The sequence below is a fragment of the Juglans regia genome, chromosome 7 (assembly GCF_001411555.2).
Source record: "Juglans regia cultivar Chandler chromosome 7, Walnut 2.0, whole genome shotgun sequence".
NCBI lineage: Eukaryota > Viridiplantae > Streptophyta > Magnoliopsida > Fagales > Juglandaceae > Juglans > Juglans regia.
The window spans coordinates 12,924,583-12,946,520 of NC_049907.1; the positions used below are offsets into that span (position 1 = coordinate 12,924,583).

General features: G+C 39.0%; 1 protein-coding gene across 1 annotated transcript; it reads right to left on the reverse strand.

Annotated features, from left to right (window-relative positions):
* Positions 1-12,079: 12,079 nt before the first annotated feature.
* LOC108992649 (protein CURVATURE THYLAKOID 1B, chloroplastic-like) lies at positions 12,080-13,837 on the reverse strand. Its single transcript, XM_035692635.1, has 6 exons — positions 13,524-13,837; positions 13,282-13,385; positions 13,090-13,176; positions 12,909-12,971; positions 12,581-12,618; positions 12,080-12,474 (listed from the first exon to the last, which is right to left on the reverse strand). Exons 1-6 carry the CDS (start codon positions 13,690-13,692, stop codon positions 12,417-12,419), a joined length of 519 nt encoding a protein of 172 aa, XP_035548528.1. The 5' UTR covers positions 13,693-13,837; the 3' UTR covers positions 12,080-12,416.
* Between the last annotated feature and the right edge of the window lie 8,101 nt (positions 13,838-21,938).

The following is a 21,938-nucleotide window of genomic DNA, read 5'->3' on the forward strand; positions in this document are numbered from 1 at the left end:
CATTCATCTTTATTTTTACGCATTCATCATCCTTAACGAAAACCTAGAATAGCCGCTTCTTCTTTTTCTCCCTCTCCTCACGGCTTCCCACTGCCGCCTCACCACCTTAGCGTATCCATTGCCCAGCCAAGTGAAATCGTAGCCAGCCACCCCTGGCATTGCACCCTCACAATTTTTTCACAGCCACGGCTTCCCCCTATCGTAGCATCGCAAGCCCCAGCATCCATCCCCACGTGAAACCAACAGCCACCTAGATTTCCCTTCCATGATCACAGCCCATAAGTGACCATCCACCAGGAAAATCAAACTGTTCACCCCCGTTGCCATCCAAGACCCCTCACGGAAGCCCAAACGAGAGTGGCCCTGCTGTCTCTGTGTTACAACCCCCTCAGCGACATCCCTGCACCACCACTGTGAATGCCCATCTGCTCAACCAACCCATCGTGCGCCACCGTCCTCTTCACAAAGTCAACCCGTTGAGCCTTTGTTTTATCTCCCAAAAACATAGCATCTTTGGTGGGCACCGTGAACCACAGCCACCACCCCACCTTCGTCCATAGCCACTGATCTGCACCCCTCTACCTCAACCACCACTCTCTCTCTCTCGGTAACACCTCCATGCACACAACGTATTTCACTCTTTATATCATGACTTTGTCTCTCTCTCACCGTATTTCTCTTTCTCTCGTGCATAGCCCAGCTTGACAGCATCTCCGCCGCACGCCTGCCCAATCCAACCGTGTCGCCACTGCCTACCCAATCCAGCCGTCGCATGCTGCTGCGTGATTTCTCATTGCGTAAGCCCCTGCCATGCAAAGTTCTCTTTCACGCATATTATGTTTTTGTTTTCAAAAAATTAAATGAAATTACATTAGTACCCTTTACTACATGTTGTATTAATGTGCTTTTAAACTTTTATTATGTATTAATACTCTCTAATTTATTTATGTTTTACAGAAACCTTTTTAAGTAAATTAAATTAGTATTAAGCAAGGTTTTCTTTCAAAGAGTAAACAATAATGTAGTGTTTATTATTATGATCTTGCTTATTATAGTTTTAATTGTTTAATTTTCAAAATATTTTGGTATAAATATATTAGCTAGAATAGTGGCACTCTATTCAGTACTCTATTTTGATAAGATGTGACATCTGAAAAACTTTTGGCGTGACTATCTGGTTCTGTATCTGATTCTATTTCTACTATGTTTAGTTAGAGACCCTAACACAGGGATTTTACATGAATTCTGTTCTGATATGATATAGCCCTGCCACGGGAGAGAACAGTGGCACTCTATTTCAATTTTGATATTTGCAGATGTTAACCATGGCCTCTGTTTTGATATGATGCTCTGATATGATGATGATGATGAATCAGATATGTTATGCCAAAGTACTTTGGAAGATTCACATTTTGTTGCTTGTCTGATAGTTGCTGGGGTTTGCACAACCCTATCACAGGGGTCAAATATGGAATTCTGTTATGATATGATATGTTCAATTATGCTATGCCAAATGAATTTTGAATAAGGATATTTTTTAACTTTTGCTCTAAATTTTTGTTAATATGTTCTGACTCTAGATTCTGAAAATGAAAAGTGTTTTATTCTGCATTTTAAACTCTGTAAATGCTCATGTTTGCATACTAGTATATATTCTCTACTTACTGAGTTGTTGATAACTGACCCCTTATCTCCAGAATATTTTCAGATAATTTTGATGGTTTAGTTGGAGAACAAGAGTGAATTTTTAGCCAGGTGTAATGATCATAGAGGAATAAGTATCCGATGGTACAAGTACTTATTTGGGAGTCATAGTTAGTAAATTGATTATTTTCAATTATTTTGATGTATCGAGTTAAAGATATTTTCGGGTATTTGGGGAGTTTTTAATTTATTTTATTGAGGATTTTCTTTAGTGTTTTGGTGGAGAGACATGAATATTTGTTGTATAATTGTGCTATTGGAGAGGATTTTCAATATTATGAGCTAACACTCCGGACCTCCGGGACCGAGGCATTATAGTTGGTATCAAAGACAGGTTTGAGATTCTGCAGACTTTATGGATTGAGGTTTTGGGAATTTGAGGTTTTAGATTCAATTGGCTTATTCTGTAGGCTGTACGACATGACTTGGATATGATTTAAGGGTTAGATTTTGAAGTTGACATATGTTTGACCAAAAGCTAGGTTTGAGCTTTTGCAGACTATAACATATGAGGTTTTAGATATCTGTGGGTTTAAGAAGTATCTTCGAATTTGAGGTGTAGCAATTTTTGGACTAAGAGATGATTATGTGGATAATTAAGGTTTGAGATTCTTCAAATTTTATGGACTGAATTTTTGGAGATTTGAGGTCTAGAGGTGGTACATACTTTAAAAGTGATTTTGGTGAGATTTTAGGTCGAAGAATTATGTGTGCTCCAGGATATGATTTTTGATGATATGTAAGGTTTTAGCACTTGTGGACCTATGGAATGAGTCCCCGAAATATGAGGTTTTAGATTTTGCATATTTTAAGGAAACGATCTTTATGATATTTGAGATTTCAGTTCTGGTAGGCTTGTACGGTGGACTATAGGAAATGATTTTGACAGGTTTTAAGGTTTAGACTTCAGGTTGACTTCTTGGGAAGGAGTTTTGTTCAGGAACTTGTGGCTTAGACTTGTGTTATTGATATTTTAGAGACTACAATCATGTTGTTATAATTTGTGAATTTGACTCTGGTGAGTTAAAAATGTATGGACTGGTTAAATGTGGGGTTTAGTTCATTTTAGATGTACGAGAGTGAGTTACAAAGTGTTTAGGACTACGAGTTGTTAGAGTGCGCAGTGAAAGCGTGATTTTGGTGATATGATAGTTTGAGAGCTTATTTTCCTTTAGAGTGAAATTATTTTATTATGTGGAGAATTTGGAATTTGTTATTTGGCCTTTAATTACATTATTGAGGTTTATCTTTTAGACTTGAAATTGTAGTGTGCGCGCAAACGTGTATGGCTAGGGAAAATATAGGAGAATATGATCAATAATATTGGAGAGTTAGAATTTGGAATATTAGGTTGACAATTTTGGAATATTAATTAGGTTTTTTTTTTTTTTTTTTGATAATAGGACTGATCTCATTAATCATAAGAATGACTTACATCAAACCAAGCTAAAACCAGGAGATAACAATTACAACATTTCCTTAGAGACTATAGGAAAGATACATGAAGGACAAGTTTCAAGATCATAGGTATCCTCTGTGGCTTCTAGTGCATTGTTGGCTAGGAGATGTGATGCCATATTGGCCTCTCGATATACATGAGTCATAGACCATACTGCATACGAGTTGAGTATCTCCCGTGCATCTTCCACAAGACAGCCTCCCAAACTCCAGTTCCTAGCGCAGTTTTGCAATAAATCCACCACTTGCTTAGAGTCCCCCTCTAGACAGACATGTGTTAGTCCAATTTCTTTGCAGAAAACAGCTGCTAGAAGTAGGCCATAAGCTTCCACATCAAAAGGGGTCCCTTTCAGGTTTCTGCTTGCCCGTAAGCTTCCCATGACCAGTCCATCATGATCTCTAATGAGCACTCCAATTCCAATTCTCCCTTCCTCTAAGTTGACAGCCACATCCCAATTCACCTTTAAGGAACCCACCTCAGGTTTTTTCCATTTTGGCACCCCTGCACGAGCATTAAACTTAACTGCTCCATCCTCTGTAATAGCTTCCTGGTAGACTGCAAGATCTGTCTTGGCCTGTTGATGAAGAGTCGTTGGATGTTGGAACTCCTTACCATGGTAGGTGTTGTTCCTTCTGGACCATAGTCCCTTCATAGTTGCTGCCACCTCCTCTAGTTCCTCAAGGCTGAGTATCTCTACCAGTCTTGACCAAATTTCAAAAATCAGATCACTTTGAAGAGATAACTTTTGCACTTTCCTCATTCCCTGGCCCCATACATCTTTGGCAGCAATACATCCCCATAAAACATGACCCGAGGTTTCTTGCTCCTGCTTACAAACTGGACATAAACTGTTTTCAACCACTTTCCTTCTCTTCAAATTAGCTAGTGTAGGAATGGCTTCTTTGCAAGCTCTCCATAGGAACATCTTGGTAGCAAGAGGTACTCTTAGCTTCCATATGTATTTCCAAGCTTGTTTTTCCTTAGCTTTGCCTGAGGTCTCCCCTTCTAGTTCACCTTCCAATTCAATATTGACGTGATATCCACTTTTAACTGTATAAATTCCATTTGGTGTAAACTGCCATACAAGCTTATCATCTCTTCCCCCCACACTAATTGGGATGGCTGTGATGTCAGCCACTTCCTTCTGGGAGAACATCTCATGGAGAATAGGTTTGTTCCACTGCTGCAGATGGGGGTCTATAAGGTCATAAAAATCTCACACCAGCAGTCCACTTCTCGGGTAGATTGAATTCTATATGGGGGGTAAAGGGTATCCATTTATCAGTTCAAATCTTCACTTGTTTGCCATTCCCTACCCTCCATACAAGCCCTTCTTTCAACAGCCTTAGACCAACATGGATACCTCTCCAGGCAAATGATGGACCTGTCCCCAGCTGAGCTTCCAGCAACCCCCCTGATTTAAAATACTTCTGCTTGAGAATCCTTCCCACCAGAGAATTTGGATCTTGTAAAATCCTCCAACCTTGCTTAGCTAACAAGGCTAAATTAAAACCCCTCAAGTCTTGAAAGACCAGTCCTCCCAATTCTTTGATGCAGCTTACTTGTTTCCAATTGACCCATTGGATTTTGGAAGAGTCTTCATTGGACAATATGGTTGATGATTGGGGTAGGCATGGATTGGGTGTAGCGGATAAATATTTAGGTTTTGCTTATGCTACTAGCAAATTTCGAGGACAAAGTTTTTTTAAGGGGGGGACAGTGTAACACCCGAGCCCAACACCAAACTCGCTTTCTAAAATTTTTGGGTTTATATGTACCAGAAACCTACATGGGATTAACGAGAATTTTTCTTATGGACCACGGGCCCATGATTTTTTTATTTTGGTAGAATATGATTTTTCAATAGGTTTGATAATTAGGTTTAAATCTTTTAATAGACGAAGTGGATTTTCACCTAGAAATTTTATGGGACAAGTATATTTTTTTAGGTTGAGTCGAGACCCAAAACTTAGGAAAAAAAAAAGTCCATGTATTAATCCCATGCAAGATCCAAGACGTGGGCCAAATATTTTCAAGCTAAAGAGCCCTAGCCCATGAAAACAATTCCAGACTCCACGACATGCACGGTTTCATGTCCGTTCCCATTGCATGCACATCTCTTTCCACTAGACGTCTGTTCCTTTTAGGGTACACATCAATTCTATTTATAGATATACTTTGCAGGGGCTCACACATGATCATCTCCATTTAACCTAGACCAAAGTTGCTACCGCACCACTAGATTAACCTTCTCGAACCATTTTCCCCCACGATGAAGCCGCCACCCTCCGCAAACCACCTCTCTCATATTACCTCTCGGGTTTTCCTTATTGCAGTAAGTCACGAAACTATCTCCTCAAGCTACCAACCTTCATCGTAGCCGTGCACCACCGTGAGACAACTCTCACTGCCCAGCCCCACGCCTCCACACCCATGGCGTTAGACCTCGCCAGCCTAGTTGCGTGGCCTCACCATCACAAAAATCCAAGCCCATGTGTGCTCAGCTGAATGGAAACCAATTCCCATGCGACCTCTCCATCACGGAAGCAACCTATGTTTGTCCACCGCACGTAAACAATTGCCCAAACCTCACTATGGTAGCCCAGCCGTCAACCCACATGGAGCCACCGCTAGCCATCAACGAAAAAGAGAGCCTCCATTTTTAGCCCCTGTAATAGAACATTTTGTCTCAACCAACCCACCGGCCTTAAGCCACCACCCACGCCTGTTGCCTCAGCCGCAAAAGACGACACTTTCGCCACTCCCAGTGTAACACCCCGCACCCGGAAGGGCCGGAGAATTACTACCTGTCACTAACAAACCTGTCTCTCCAAGCACTTAAAACTCCAAGGACTTCATGATTAGCACACAACTCATATTTTTCCAAATAACCATAATAAAACTCCATAAGTTATCAATACAAAACATAAACCAAAAGGGGTCCACAATCTCCCAATAACCTCAAAAATATAACAATACATCTTTAGGTCTCAATAGGTCCAAGCAACATAAAGTACTTCAAATGCTCAAGTTAAATCCATCTACTAACAATGGTACTCTAAAGTACCCCATCCTTCCATCCATATTTAGCCAGCTTCAATTCTATTCCCGACCCCCAGCTGGGAAATCGATATCATCTGAAAATATATGAAGATAAGGGGGGTGAGTTATCAACAACTCAGTAAGCAGAGAACATATACTAGCATGTAAACATGAGCCTTTTCAGAAAGTTCAATATGCAGAAACAAAACGTTTTATTTTTATATGCAGATCTCAGAAAACATGTTATCAGAAAATCAGAGCGACTTTTCAAACATTTCATACTCAAGTCAACGTTTCATATTTGAGGATCCATTTCATATTCAAAAACACTTTGGCATAACATAACTGAACATATTCATCTTTTCATATCATATCATATACCATGTTTAACCCCCGTGGTAGGGTTGTGCTATCCCCGGTGGCCAAACCAGGCAGTATCATGTGGTGAACTTCCCCTTTTTCAATCTCGGAGCCCCGAGTGTGCACACAGGAAAGAACACGTAAAAAGACCACTTTGTTTCCAAAGTGGGTGCACTCATATCATATCATGGTGGTACCAACCATATCACGTGAACAGTATCATCATATCAGAACCATATTCAGAACAGATAAGTATGCCAAAGTTTTATCATATCCATATCATATCAAAACACGTGCGAAACATATTCATATCATTTCTATTTGATCAAAAACAGATCCATATCATTTCATATCACATGCATAAAAATGTCAATGATATCATATTCGCTCTTTTGTATATTTCAGAAACATGTCACATATTGCTCATGTCTACACATTTCATGTCAAAAACATTTCTTTTCTCTTTCATATGTATCTCAAGAGGGAATGCAAAACATATACTGAGGTTGTTTTTCACTTTTTCTTTTTAAAACAACATGCACATTTTTACAAACCAACCTCAGTTCATTTCTTTTTATGCCAATCTAGCATAGGAACCCCGCTTACCTAGACTTTTCAGCTTTTCAAAATTTCCTCAATAACGCCGAACCAAAATTAATCGTCACCTATAAGATAATCACGTAAATTTCCATAAGTCTCCAATCAATCTCGTATTTTGATATTCAAGCCTACAACTTATAAAATAGTCCATTTTTAATTCCTCAATTTCACAATTCTCATTATTCTCAACATCACTTTCTAAACTCATCAATATCCGACTTCGACTAAACATTTAATTCTAACTTATTTACGAATGAGATCTTACTATAATTTCTAATACTAAATACATAACTATGATAAAACCATTATAAGTAGAAACTCTTACTTTTGTTTAAATAATAACGAAAATATATATATATATATATTCTTTCTTTTTTAAAAAAAAAAAAAGGATTCAAAATAATATTTTGTGCTTATTGACCATCCCAAAAATATTTATCAGTATCTACTTAATAACCATTCAAAAATAAAATATTTCTCTTAAAAATACTAACTTAACAAGATAAACTCATGCAAAATTTTCTATGAGAAACACGTGCGGCCCATGTTCTGATTTGCAAGAATATATAAACAAAAACCATTTATGTTCTAAACAAAAAGGTGAAAAGAGTAAAACACTACAAGTCACCCGAGAGTCAGACACTTCCAGTTTCTTTTTTTTTTTAAGTAAGAACAATAACAACTAAGACAGTAACTAAGTAAAAACATGAACATGCAGAGGCTCAAATGGGAGTAACGGCAGAAGCTCACTCACGAAAAGCTGAGACAGTGGCACGGTGGGGGTGCGACGGAAACAGGGCTGAGGCAGTGGTGATATCCTCGACGGCGTCGCACAGGAAGAGAGGGAGAGAGAGACCTGAAACCGAGAGAGAGTGGGACAGTGAGAGAACAGGGGAGAGACCGAAAGGGAAGGACCTCAACCGGAAGTGCACGAGCTTACCGAGGGAAAACTGAGGCAGCGTGCGGTGGACCAGTGTGATGGGGAGTCCTCGCCGGCAGTATCTGTGGGGCACGGCGCGGAGGAGCTCACGAAGGAGTGCGACTGCAGCGGCTTGACGCTGCTCTGTTTTAGACAACTAAAACAGAGGATTTTCGGGGCTAGCAATGGAGGATATGGAGGCTTTGGGAGGTGGCTACAGGCTGAGCTTCTGCGTGGGCTAGGTCCGGGGGAAGGTGGCGATTCAATGGCTGGGCTGGTGCTCTGCCTTTCGGTGGTGCAACCGAGGTAAGGTTTACACGGAGAGGGTGGTGGCGCCCGGCTTGAGAGGTGGACTCTGTGTGGTTGTCGTTCCGTGTGCGTGGACAGCGTTCGGCAGAGAAAAACGCCTTGGCATGGCTGTGCAGGTAGCTGGGCTGCAGAATGAAGCTTGCGGTTTGGAGCCTTAAGGGTAGGGACGGGTGCAATGGCCACGGTTCTAATGTGCTGAGGCGTGAAATGAGGGCTGCGGCACATGAACTAGGGTTGAGAAGACATAAACTTATACATGACTATAAGTAGAAAGTAGAACAAACCTAATTAAAAAGGAAAGGATGGACGTGCATGAAATAGAACTAGCTGGACGCCGTGCGATGAAGTCTGGACCCGCGCGATCTCACGGCTAGGCTCTGAACGAGATTAATGTATTGCTTTCATCTAAAGCTTCAAGTCTCTAATCAACTAAAAGAAAGTAAAATAAATAAAATAAAATATACTGCCAAAACATTTTAGGCTCAAAGTAACGCACCAGTTCAAAGGGGTCTGGCAATGCTGGGTCTTACACCCAGCCACCTTGTCGTCGCCTCGCCGCTACCCTCATAGTGAGTCCCTCTCACAGCTTACTCGTTTTCTCACTCTCCATTCTCTCTCCCAATGTTATTCCACACCATTGACCACCCAATACCGCCCCAATCCGTTGTCGCGAGCTTCCCTCTGGTGAGCAAGGCCTCCGTCTCACGTCTCCCTTCCCTCTCGGTAAACTTTCAAAATAAGAAGGTATTTCACATATAAAGCCCTTACGTAGAAAGGAGAATAAATTTGAGAGGATATTACTATTTTGCCCTTTTAGTTGTAAGCCATCCAAAGTATATTGTGCTCTGAACGTGTAGTTTCGGATGGACTTGAGTTAATAGTGGGCTTTGTTTTCGTACTGGGCTTGTTTTTATTTGGAATTAGATTTAGTGATTATTAAGTGGATACTAATGAATTTGAGAAGTTAAGATATTTTAGGGTTATAATAATTTTAGAATTTTAAGAAAATAGATTATTTTAGTATTTCAGGTTTAAGTATTGAAATACATGTTCGATTGAAATTTTACGGATGTTACGTGACTATTTTATATGTGACGATTAAAATTCGTTCGGCACTATTGTGAAAAAATTCTGAAAAGCCAAAAAGTCCAGATAAGTAGGGTTCTTATGCTAGACTTTGCATAAAAATAAAATGGGCTGAGGTTGATTTTTGAAAAATATGCATGTTTCATTATGAAAAGAAATTTGAAACGACCTTAGTTATTTGTTCTACATTACTTATAAAATTCTATATAAAAATAAAATATTTTTTGGCATGACTAGTGTAGAGAGAAGCATATTTTTTTATATTTTATTTCTGAACTATGCAAAAGAGAGCGAATATGAAATTTTATGCATAAATTATGTTTTGTGATCTGATTCTGTTATGTTTTGATTCTAACTTTGTTTTGATAAGATATGGCATCTGAAAAACCTTTGGCATAACTATTTGTTTATGCTCTGTTTAGTTAGAGACCGTACCACGGGGGTTTTACATCGCTTCTGTTCTGATATGATATGGCCCTGCCACTGGAAAGAATAGTGGTACTCTGTTTCATTTTTTATGTGCATCTGCTTGGTTATCTGCAACAACTCTATCACGGGGGTTAAATATGGCCTCTGTTCTGGTATGATACTCTGATATGATGATAATGATGAATCAGATATGTTATGCCAAAGTACTTTGGAAGATTCACATTCTATTTCTGCTCGGTCAGCCGCCGGGTTTTGCACAACCCTACCATGAGGGTTAAACATTGAATTTTTTTCTGATATGATGTGTTCAGTTATGCTATGCCAAAGGAATTTTGAATAAGGATATTTTTGAACTTTCGCTCTGATATTTTTGTTAACATGTCCTGACTCTGCATTCTGCAAATGAAAAGTGTTTTGTTTTGCATTCTAAACTCTGTGAATGCTCATGTTTGCATGCTAGTATATATTCTCTGCTTACTAAGTTGTTGATAACTCACATCTTATCTCCACAATATTTTTTAGATAATTTTAATGGTTCAGTTGGAGAACAATAGTAGGAAGTTTTAGTAAGGCTTGATGATTATAGAGGAATAAGTGTACGAGAGTACAAATACTTATTTGAGAGTCATAGTTAGTAAATTGATTATTCTCACTCATCCCTTAACGGTCGCACATTACCACTTAAACGTTCGCACGTTACGTGTTTAAAACTTCAAGTCCGAATGGGAAACAGCACAAAATGAAAAAATCTCATACCTCTGCTTGCACTGTCACCACCGCTGTCAAACTCCACCACAAACATCAAAAAAGAGGTAGGCATCCCTCTTTAACCTTTGGGTAGATGTTTTTTTTTTTTTAATGGAGGTTTTGGTGGTTCCCAAAACCCATTGGCATCTGGACCTTCATCTTGATTTTTCGGCCACCATGGGTTGCCAATGGCCAAATGACCACAATAGAAAGCTTTCTTCAAGTTTATACTTCATTTCTAAGGTGGCTTTTGGTCACTTTCATTGTGTTTGAGGTGTTAGTTCTATCGCATAACGTTCAAATGTTAGCTTCTCACATTCGAACGTTATACATTCCAAATGAAGAAGATGACATTCACATTCGCATGTTAATCATACAATGTGTGAATGTTCTACAGTACGTGAGAACTAATACTTATGCATGTTCGTTATGAAAGGCTGGATGAGTATCTGCACATTGAGGGGTAACATATACCCCTCAATAGTTCAGGAGTTTTATATGCAGACGTGCTTCATGTCTAAGGATGCATCCTCTCACACCATGACAGTACGCGGTGTTCAATTCAAGGACTCGGTGGTTGTCATCGTTGAGCTTCTAGGGATTCGTCACGTAGCTGACATATCAACTGCAGGAGATGCTCAGCCTATGGATTGATCTCGAGTAGATGCAGATGTAGGCACTTCTACATCATTTACTAGCCCAGTTGACCAGTCAAAGGTTGGGGATATTGATGAGGAGGATGACGACCGAGATAAGAATTTCTACATCCTCATTGGGAGTGGCCGAGATCGGATCAATAGGAAGAATTCCTTCAGCCAAGTACTGCTCCTCCCTTTTTTCCTCATGTTGCATCTTATTGTTGTAGTGTTGTGCGACAAACACCATTTTGTGACCCATGTGATCTTGAATGCCTTGTTGTTGTAAACCTTAAGATGTAATCATATGTGCTTATAAAATCCTCAATTCATTGTAACTTCAATGTCCACTTGTACTATTAAACCGACTGCATGCTAACCAATCTTGTGAGAGAGGGAGACAACCATACCGTAACTATGGCTCCCCGCTCCTCAGTAAAGAGCTTGGCGGGAATCCGTGATACCAGGGATACCAATCGGTCGGCAACAACCCGAAAATAGATCGAAAGATAGGCATGATTCCTCATGAGAAGTATATGTGTAGGAAAATGTAGAATAAGTCGCAACATAATAAGTAAAGACTTAGACTAAGCACTAATTGTAACATAGGTCTAGACTAGTAAAAGTTCATCCATTTCTAGTAGGTTTGTGTTTATTTTACGGTCAAAGACAAAATCAGTCTCTAAGTATTCACGCGTCTGGAAAAATTTTAGGCGCGTCTACGCACTTCATGATTGTATGTAGAATTACTTTTAATTTTAATATTTAAATCCATGGGTTTGAAAGTACTTTTTACAGTGAACTCATTCCAACTTCTGTTATATCCATTAATGCCTCGGTTGCCACGTCCACGTGTCAACCAATTAGCATTTTACACGTTAAAAGGACTAAATATGCCCTTTGTCTTTGTAAGATAGTTCTTCAAGCACTTTCAAGTGACCCATGAAAGGTGATCATGGAAATTGATTGGTGCTTAAGGAGAATGTAGTTAAGGTATTATGGTAGTTACATCTTCAAGACAAAAGTACATACTACGTCTTATAACACTTCATAGTGCTGCAAGATATTTGCTTCAAAACTCAGAACTTCACGGATCATCTCAGCAGCATTCTGTGTTTGGATCCTTCTAGCTGCTCCCGATTATCTCCTTGTATGTGTCTCTCATCTTCTGTATCAAACTTTCCCTGAAATTCATTGATTAAGGTAAAAATCTGTCTCAGCAAAAATTTCTTAGAAAGTATTAAATTCCATACATTATATGACAGTAACTATAACCAAATTAAGGATTACCTGTCTGGTTTGAAAACCAGGTTCTTGTACGCAAACCACTGCAAAGAAAAGAAGGCAATAAAGGTTTGTGCATGAGAAACAGGGCGAAGAACGGAAGTACTTCTATATATTAAGCATTCCGTGTGATGAATAAACTATAGTTCTTCTTCCAAGGCCCTTTTTTACTCAAATACTTTCGAGTACATGCATTAGATTTATGCAGATGAACATAAATCATTTGAATAAGAAGCGAAATCAATACTGTAATCGACCCCATTGTTAATTAGTTCAAATTAATGAAAAGCGAAGACAGACAAAACAATGCAGAAGTAAAGCATATCCAACTTACTCCAGTATAGCCAATGCCAACAAGCTCAAGCACGCCAGGAATTAGAGGAAGCCTATCAATTGCCTGTTACAAGTCATGCCCATCTCTAAGAAATCCTTTCACTTTGTGGTGTAAAGTATAAATACAATTACCATTAAACACAGTTATAATTTCTATATATTAAGCATTCGGAGAACCTCACCGAGACCATCCCAGTGGAGACCCACAATCCAACCGCACCAGCAACTGCAAGTGAAGACACTGCATACTTGTCTTCCACTTTGTCCCACTGCGTGGCAAATGGAACCAATTCATGAATTCATTTAAGCTAAACTCAACGAATTCCCTTACTCTGAAAGAGAATAAGGGTTCTAAAAAAATCTGAAATCCTTACAGCTTCTTGAGCTGTTCTGACTATCTCTGGCAGCTCATACGCTACAACTTCTGCTGGTGCCTCTCCGGTGGCCATGGCCATGACATTGCGAGCAATCTTACGGCCTGAAAGCATTAACACCAACAACTGTTAAAAAAGGATCCCTTCTTATAGCTTCAAATTCTCAGGCTCTACTCTATATAAATCATTATAAAATGGACATGGACTCGAGGTTTTTGGGTACGCATATGTGATTGACTCACAATAGGCAGTGGTCTTCCAAGGTCGGTTCTGAGACTGCACTTGAGGTGGGGGCAGTGTGGGGAGCGTCACGCATTGTGATGATGCTGCAGGTGAACAACGAGGAGCCCTTCCATCAAGAAGGGTCGATGAAGAGGAGATTGCAAGCGTGGAGGAAGAGGTTGAGGCCATGATTAGTGAGCTTTTATCAGATTATAATGCTTTTGTCCTTTGAGGATTTCTGAAGCAACCAAGGGAGGAACAATGAATTGTGTAGAGTTTTAAAGTAATGGCTTATTCTTTTTCTTTATATATAAGGGTTTATTAGAATGGTAAAGTGATAATTTGTAATGAAAATTGAGGACCCTCTTCTCCCAAGTTAGAGCTGGACAACCACTCATTGCTCTTTCATCTGGATAGTGTGCTGACACGGCCGCTGCAGGATAGGCATTTTATGGTGTTCGATTGGATAGAGGCTCCTAAGCTGGACCTCTGTTGCGCCAGAGGCCTTCATCTTCTTGTCTTTTTTTCCTCCAGAGTACCAAAATATCTCCAACATCCTGCAGTACAATTACCAAGTGCCACTACAATTTCTAATATGACCTCCTCCAAATAGATTCTTTCCAATTTGTTATATTTTTTTTCCCAATTCTCTTTTAGAAGATAAATAGTTACTGTATATGGACTTCATGAAATTAAATGCTGCCTATGAATGAGTTAGCAGATGTTGGATTCGAGTCAGGATGTTCGGCCCATTTAATTATCCTGGTCAGATTTGGGTTGACTAAAAAATGACCCAAACCAATTGACAATCCAGCAAACAAAACCGAGTCTACCTCTATGTTCTTTCATAAAACACTAAAAAAAAAAAAAAAAAACCCCAAAAAGGCCCATCAAAAAGGAAGGTGCTCGCAAAAATACTAGTTGGGTGTGCACGTGCACACGTGCTTAACCCCATGACATATTTTTCAGAACTTTTTTTTAAGAATAATGTTACTTTGTCCTCTCATTTTGTATTTTCATTTTGACTGCTCAAGTATTTAATTTTTTTAATTTTATTTTTTTACTTATTAATTAAGAAATCGACTATTAGTGTATTGATATTTTTTTAAAAAAAATGTTTAAAGATGTTAAAAAAATATGAAAAAAATTTTAAAAAAATAAAAAGGTTGAGTTTTGCCAAGACAACATGCCCATCGATCATTGTTGGGGCAGTAGCCTAGCATTACCCTTTTTCTAATACATCCTCAAGTTTCCATAAGAAGCATGATCAAATGTAAAGTAAAGTGAAAAAGTAAAACACCAATATCAGTTAAGCAAGGACAAACAATTCAACCTTCAGTTCTAGAACAAAAAGTTATAAATCATCTCCACCATGGGTTTCTCTCCAAATAACTTCATCCTTATGACCAGCCAATGGGAAATCCAAGAGTAACCTCTCACTGAACCTCGTGCATCACAGATGCTTCATCCGCTCCTTGGCTTGGTTTGTCTCGAAGGGGAACCATATCGCTAATTCAATAGCCCCCTCTCTACTCACAAAAATGTCAAAAAAGATGGGGGTAATAGAAAGCATTAAAAACCATAAACATCAATTTTCTATTCAATTAAAATGAGCCTCTAGGGAGGACAAGCAGCAGCAGCATTTTTCGGAATGGTTCTGTTACATACAGTTACTTTTGTGTACTCTTTGCACACTTTATTAATATGATTGACGAAAAAAATTATTTTATATTAAAAAAAAAGTGATCGATCCAATCACATTATTGAAGTACATAAGGAAAACGTAAAAATGATTGTAAATAGAGTTTTTGTTCTTGGAATTGCTGAATTAATAAGTCTTACTGCTGAGTGTGATGCCCCCAACGTCCCATTTTCTATTCAATTTGGCTTGTTGTGACGTTTATTTGTAGTTATGGTCCTGTTGTACCGTTAGATCTTTGTGTAAATTGTGGTATATTTATTTTTTTAAAAATTCGTTAATGATGCAGCTTGCCATGTTTTATTATGAAAATTCAACATTATCCAAACATAGAAGGCCCCCCCATTTTTCATGATCTTTTCTGCTATCGATTTCCTCATCTACAGTGGGATTTACTACCTCGTAAAGTCTACGGTTCTGTTCCTGGTTCATTTTAAATACAGTTTTTTTTTTTTTTTTAGAAAAAACACACAACTTCATTGATATATATATCAGCAAAAAAACACACCGCAGTCGTTACAAATCTGCTCAGACCCCTCTTCCATCCAAATTTTCTCATCTTCTTGCAATAAAGCAAGTTTTGCAAGTTGATGTGCAGCCCCATTTGCTTCTCTGTAAGTGAACACAATCTGCCATTCAGTGTTGTTCTATGAGAAGCTTTATTATGAAAAAAGTTTAGTATTAGATACCCTGATTTCCGCCATAAAGCCTTTGACCTCTGTTGTCTCCAGAAAATTTCATCTCCTTCTAGCCAGCATTGTAATTCATTCCTTGCCTCCTGATGTTCCTTCCCTCTCAGGCATAAAGGGTCACTAATCTGTAAATGTTTCATATAATTTCTAGCCTGTTGAATCTTAGACTGTACCCTTCCAAAAGACTGTCTATTCCATCTCATTAACTGTTGACTACATACTCAGATATTTCTCTGCACTTCATCCATTTTTGTACATCTTGAGTTCTTCCTCCAACAGTTTGTAATGACTTCCTCACAATTAGCTGTTTCTGTCCACATTGCTTCAAATCTAAACATTTCCTGCCTATTCTCTTATATTTTATTCCTTCCTAATGCAAAATTATAGGTATATGGTCATAATAGGCTGTTGTACCATGTTGAACTTTGGCCTATGGGAACATGTCACACCATTCCTTATTAGACAAAAATCTATCCAATCTCTCACAAAAAATATTATTCACTTCTGTCCTATTACACCAAGTGTATTTGACCCCATCATAACCCATATCAATCAACTTACAGTCATCCACAACTATTCTAAAATCCTCCATCTGTTTTTCAGGTCTTTCTCTACCACCACATTTCTTAAGTCTATTCGACACATCATTAAAATCACCAAATATCACCCAGGCTAGTTTACCCTCACCTTTAAGTGACCTAAGTAAATTCCAGGTTTTAACCGTTTTTTATGTTTAAGGGTGTCCATAAATACTTGTCAGCTGCCACTCTCTACCTACACCTCCACCCTCCCACCCGTGCAATAATATGGTACCTTAAGAAATTTCTTATCACTAGAGGCACCTCATTTTTCAACATTAGGTTTAAATCCCTACTACTTCCCTCACTCAACACAACAGAACAACAGTCATAACCCAACTGAAACCTTATTCTTTCCACTTTTATTAACTTCAATTTTGTTTCTATCGAAAACAAAAATTTGGTAGCTTCCTTCTTGACTAAGTCTCGAAGGGCACGAATTCCATGTAGGTTTCCAAGCCAATGGGAATTCCAGCGAATTATTTTCATGGCTTTCGGCGGGTTGGGAACCAGCCACCGCCGATCTAATGGTGTTGTGTTCCAGAATATACCTGTCCACTCTCCTCTGTTATGGGGTTTTCTGCTTGGAGACTCCACTAAAATCCTTCCAATCAAGGTCCTTCCCCTTCTAAGACTTTACTTTCTTCCCCTAATCCTCCTACACCGTGTCTTCCTCAGCCTTTCGTAGCCATTTTCTTCAAGTAGATGAAGTGTTCTGCTTCACTAGACTCACTATTAGGCCTTCATCAGGGGCCCCCATCACCTCCTCGTCTTGGGCTTTGAGTGAGTCCAAGCCCAATTTCTCCAGTATCTAATAATGGTATGTAGCATTACTCTATAAGTATATACGAAATATATACTCTATAAGTGGCCCAATATCTTATAAAGATAGGACTTGCACACCCTAAGCCTATATGTAACATTACTCTATAAGTATATACCAAATATATAAATTATCATTGTATAAAATAATTGTATAGTTAATATAGATTTTATAACCTATGGCTAATATTGCCAGAGTTGGAGGTAGAGGTTAGATACTAGAGTCAAAGACAAAGTCAGAAAAGACCTTTGCTTCCACCTTCCACTCTGATCGTGTAAAACCCAGGCACAGCACCAAGCCCAAGCATGAGTTCTATAAAAACAATTGATAGGGTTAATATGTATGGGAAGCCCACTTGAGATTTAATGAGTAATTTTGGAATAGGTTATGGACCCAAAAAATTTTTTGGCAGAATTTGAATTTTTTTTATTTGAGCATGATAATTAGATTAAAATCATTTAATGGACTAAGTGGGGTCTATTTATTTGGGAATTGGCCCAAAACAATTATAGGACATATTAGATTATTTTTAGAAGTTGAGTCGAGGCCATAACTCATGAAAAGGCCCAAACCACATATGCCTAAAACCAAGCCCATGAGAACCAGCTCCAGACTCCATGCACGTCTCCACACCAAGCATAGTTCTTTCCCACTAGGGTTCACGACAACACTATTTATATACATGTTACACACGTTCACACACAGCCTTCCATGCACGCAAAACTTTTTCCCATCAAATCTAGGGTTATTGTTAACCTTCCAGTTCTGCCAAGCTTCACACTACTACCAAGCCTCTCCAGTTTATACTAGCAAGCCGCCACCACCACCTCTCATTGGAAGCAAAAACCATAGAAATCACCTCCCCACGTGAAGTCCAGCAGCCACGTCTCCTTCTGCAACCACCACATTGCTATTGTCACCTCCCCTCAGCCCCATATAGCATAGAACAGCAGCCTCCCAAGGGAGCGAGCTGCTACCTCACAAGACAACTCCTCCATGACAAAGCCACAGCAAACTACTACAGTTTGAAATGTCACACACAATGTAGACTAGTGTATGCAACCACAAGAACCACCATCACAACCTACTACAATGCAATACCCACGGTCAATGAAGGACGAACACCACCATGGGTAGCACCAACGTAATCCCAGCTTGTAAAATAACCACCTCTAACCACATCGAACCTCTATTACAATGAACGGAATAGCACCTTCACACTTCTCCTTTTAAGATCCACCATCACCTAGCCACCGAAAACTACCAACGATGGTGCTCTATTCTACTACGCTAGAAACAAAACAAAGTATTTTTACATGTAAACCAGCCACCATTGCATCTCAGGAAGCCACCGCACATCACCAGCCCCTCCAAGTTGCCTCCACCTACACAGAAAGTGTCGTAGGGCACTTCACGCCACTCGAGGTTCACCGTATCATAGCCTCACCGAGTGTTGCTGTTAGCTAAGTCGTGCACCATACTGAAACAACCCAGATCTGTCGTTTCTCTTCTCGATCTCCTCTACTATGCTTTAGAGGAGGTTGTTTTGGACTTACAACACCTCAACACTCAGATCAATCGTCGCACGACAACCTTGCCCACACCACATCGTTGTCGATTTTTCCCAATTTCGTCTCCCTCTACCTCTCTCTCTCTCTCTCTCTCTCTCTCTCTCTCTCTCTCTCTTCCTCTCCTTATCCACTCTCTATTTTGTTCCCCTCGTGAGAACCGCCATCCTCTACGCCTCGGCTTCGTTCATCACCAGAATCACCCTCACCACTCTCTATTTCCCCTGCATTGGACACCCTCTCCCAACCACTCTCCCTTTCTATGCGTCACAACATTGACCCCAGGTTGTGCCAAACACCGCCACCACCCCCTCAAAGAACCGCCACATCACTATTGAAGGTGATACTTATGACGAGCCACTGATTTTGGGACGCTTCAATCATCCAGAAGTTTTCTTACACGCTATAAGTAATCCTTAAACTAACCTTTAAAATACCGTCGTTGGAAAATTCTGAAGTTGTACGTTGTGCAGTCTAGCTGTGAATTTGTGAAGTGTTTGAGGGACTTGTGGAGCATTAGGAATAATTTGAAGTTGGTTGTGAATATATGGCTGAGGGCTCTGTGAAGTGTTGGGAATGAAATTTGAAGTTATTTTGATGTTGGGAATTGACTTGTTCTTAAATTGTGTATTTGTTTTAGTTAATTAATTTTGTTGCTATGTCATACGCTAATTAACTGTTGCACGTTGTCTGCATTATAAAGTTACCTGCCATTAATATTTCTATAATTGTGCTTTGATTTTTTATATACTCAAATATGTAAAATTGTTGGTTTTGGTTTCAAAAGATCATTTTGTGGGTGCGAGCGTATCATGACCCCAAGTCAAGATTGGGCATTTTCTCCATAGAGCTCATTTGGTCACTCGGGAGTGCATAAAACTGAGTGACATCCCTTGGGTGTTCACTGGGCAACAATAGGCTTGGGCAAAATGGTAACGCTCTCGAATCAATTTTGTCAGCATAGAGGATAGAAGATGCTTGGTCATGTACATGCTGGGCACAAACCTGAGCATCACTTGTTACAAAATCACATGCACGATCGTTACCCGTGGTGTGACGAAGGGAGCCAAAGTGTGCGGAGGGTCCACAGGGGGAGACCGTGATGTATGCATTAATAAAATGATTGTATGGATTTTATGTGCATCACGACACCAAGCCAAGATGAGGCATTATCTCAGTAGAGCTCCTCTGGTTACTCAGAAGCATGTAAAACTGAGTGATATCCCCTTGGTTATTATGACGCCCCCAAACCCCCGCTTCGGATGTAACGGAGACTTGGAGTGTTGGGACATGTAATACAAGATTACATACCCCCGTTCATGATAGTTAATATACAATGCATCATAGTATGCAACTAGCAGTATGCAATAATTGCAGCGGAATAAGGGTAATTAGTTATAACTATACCCAAATGAACTAAAACATGACAATAGCATTAATAACCATAATAAGTTCAAACCAAATCATAGCATTAACTTAGCACAACTAAACATAAAAGTCTCCAAAGGTAAATCAACCGCTGCATGCGTTCTAGAGCATGAAGGACTAAGGCTATAAACATAAGGATCAAGTCCAGTCTCTCCTCGACGTCTGGCTCCTCCTCAATCAATCGGATTCTGTGCTCCATCTACCCCGTCCTCTTCATTCCGAGGGGAATGATAGTAGGTCCACAAGGGTTAGATTTACTTGAAATCTCAGTACGTTAAACAACCAACTTGCCCAGAGATAAGATATGCATGATTAATGATAAACATGAGGTGCATGCAATGATAAGCAGAAGAAAAAAAAAATCTGTATTTCTCTTCCATTCAGGTTCCTCAATATTTTCAGAAAATTTTTGATGCACTTTCTCTTTCAGAGAACATTTTCACTTTCTCATTTCAAAAACATGACATTCCGATAGAGAACATTTCATACCTCATTACTTAAAAAAAAAATCATAATATTTCATCATTATTAAAGCCATTATTAACATATGTATGGTAGCAACACAGTTTCCTATATGCATCGTGAGTACATGTCGATGACCGTAGCACAACTCATGTTGCCACTACGTTTTTATCTGCAAACATCGTTCTCAATGCAATGGTAATATAACATAACATCATAATATGTAAACCCACCAGAATTAGGTGTCATAACATTTGACTTTACTCTGGTGTTCTTTAAAAAAAAACTCATTCAAAACTCGTTGACTATTCTTCGTCAACCCAAAGGTTACCACTCCATTCTTAAACACTCCAGAGTGGACAGAGGAGTTCCACTAGAATAATTGCCCATCCTAGCCTTCGGGGTCATGACAAAAATTATTTTCATACTATACTTGAAAAATGTATTTCATGACATTTGCATATGTTGCAAGCTTTCATGTGAAAATGACATTTATATGCAATATGCTAAAAATGGTGAGAATTTCACATGTCATGTAAACAAGTAATCAAATGCTTAGTGATGTATCGTATGATATCTCATGCTCAAAATGACATTTAATATGAATGTGGTGTTTACACAAGAATCATAAATAAATTACCTAAGAGTAAGTTAGAAGTTAACTTACAAACTTTGAATTTGAAAATATTGTAGCAACTGAAATCAAATTCGTACTAAATTAGGATTTGTACTATTATGGAAGACACTCATAATCAAAGGGTTCAAAAATGGGTATTTACAAAAATACCCCTAAATTCTCAAAAATTGCCACCAAGGCCTTAATTTTTCACTATTTGCAAACAAACCTCAAATTTAACCAAAATTCATGGACCTCATATTTTGGATATTCTAAAACCATTCATATTCTTAGAATTGTAAAATTCAAAGTGAAACTAGCTCAAACAATCCCAACCCATGGCATGCACTCTAGTTGATGCCTAAGTATGATTTCAACTATTGATCCCTATGAATGCATGCATATGAAATTCTCTTTAGTCACAAACAATCACTATAGTCCTTAATTATATGATAAAGTCCAATTATTTGGTGAGCAAGTTCATCCCAATACTTAATCATGGCTAAAAATCTTAATTTTCATTAATCCTTCATTAATTAAGCATGATGCTCTTAGCCTAAATCACCAAC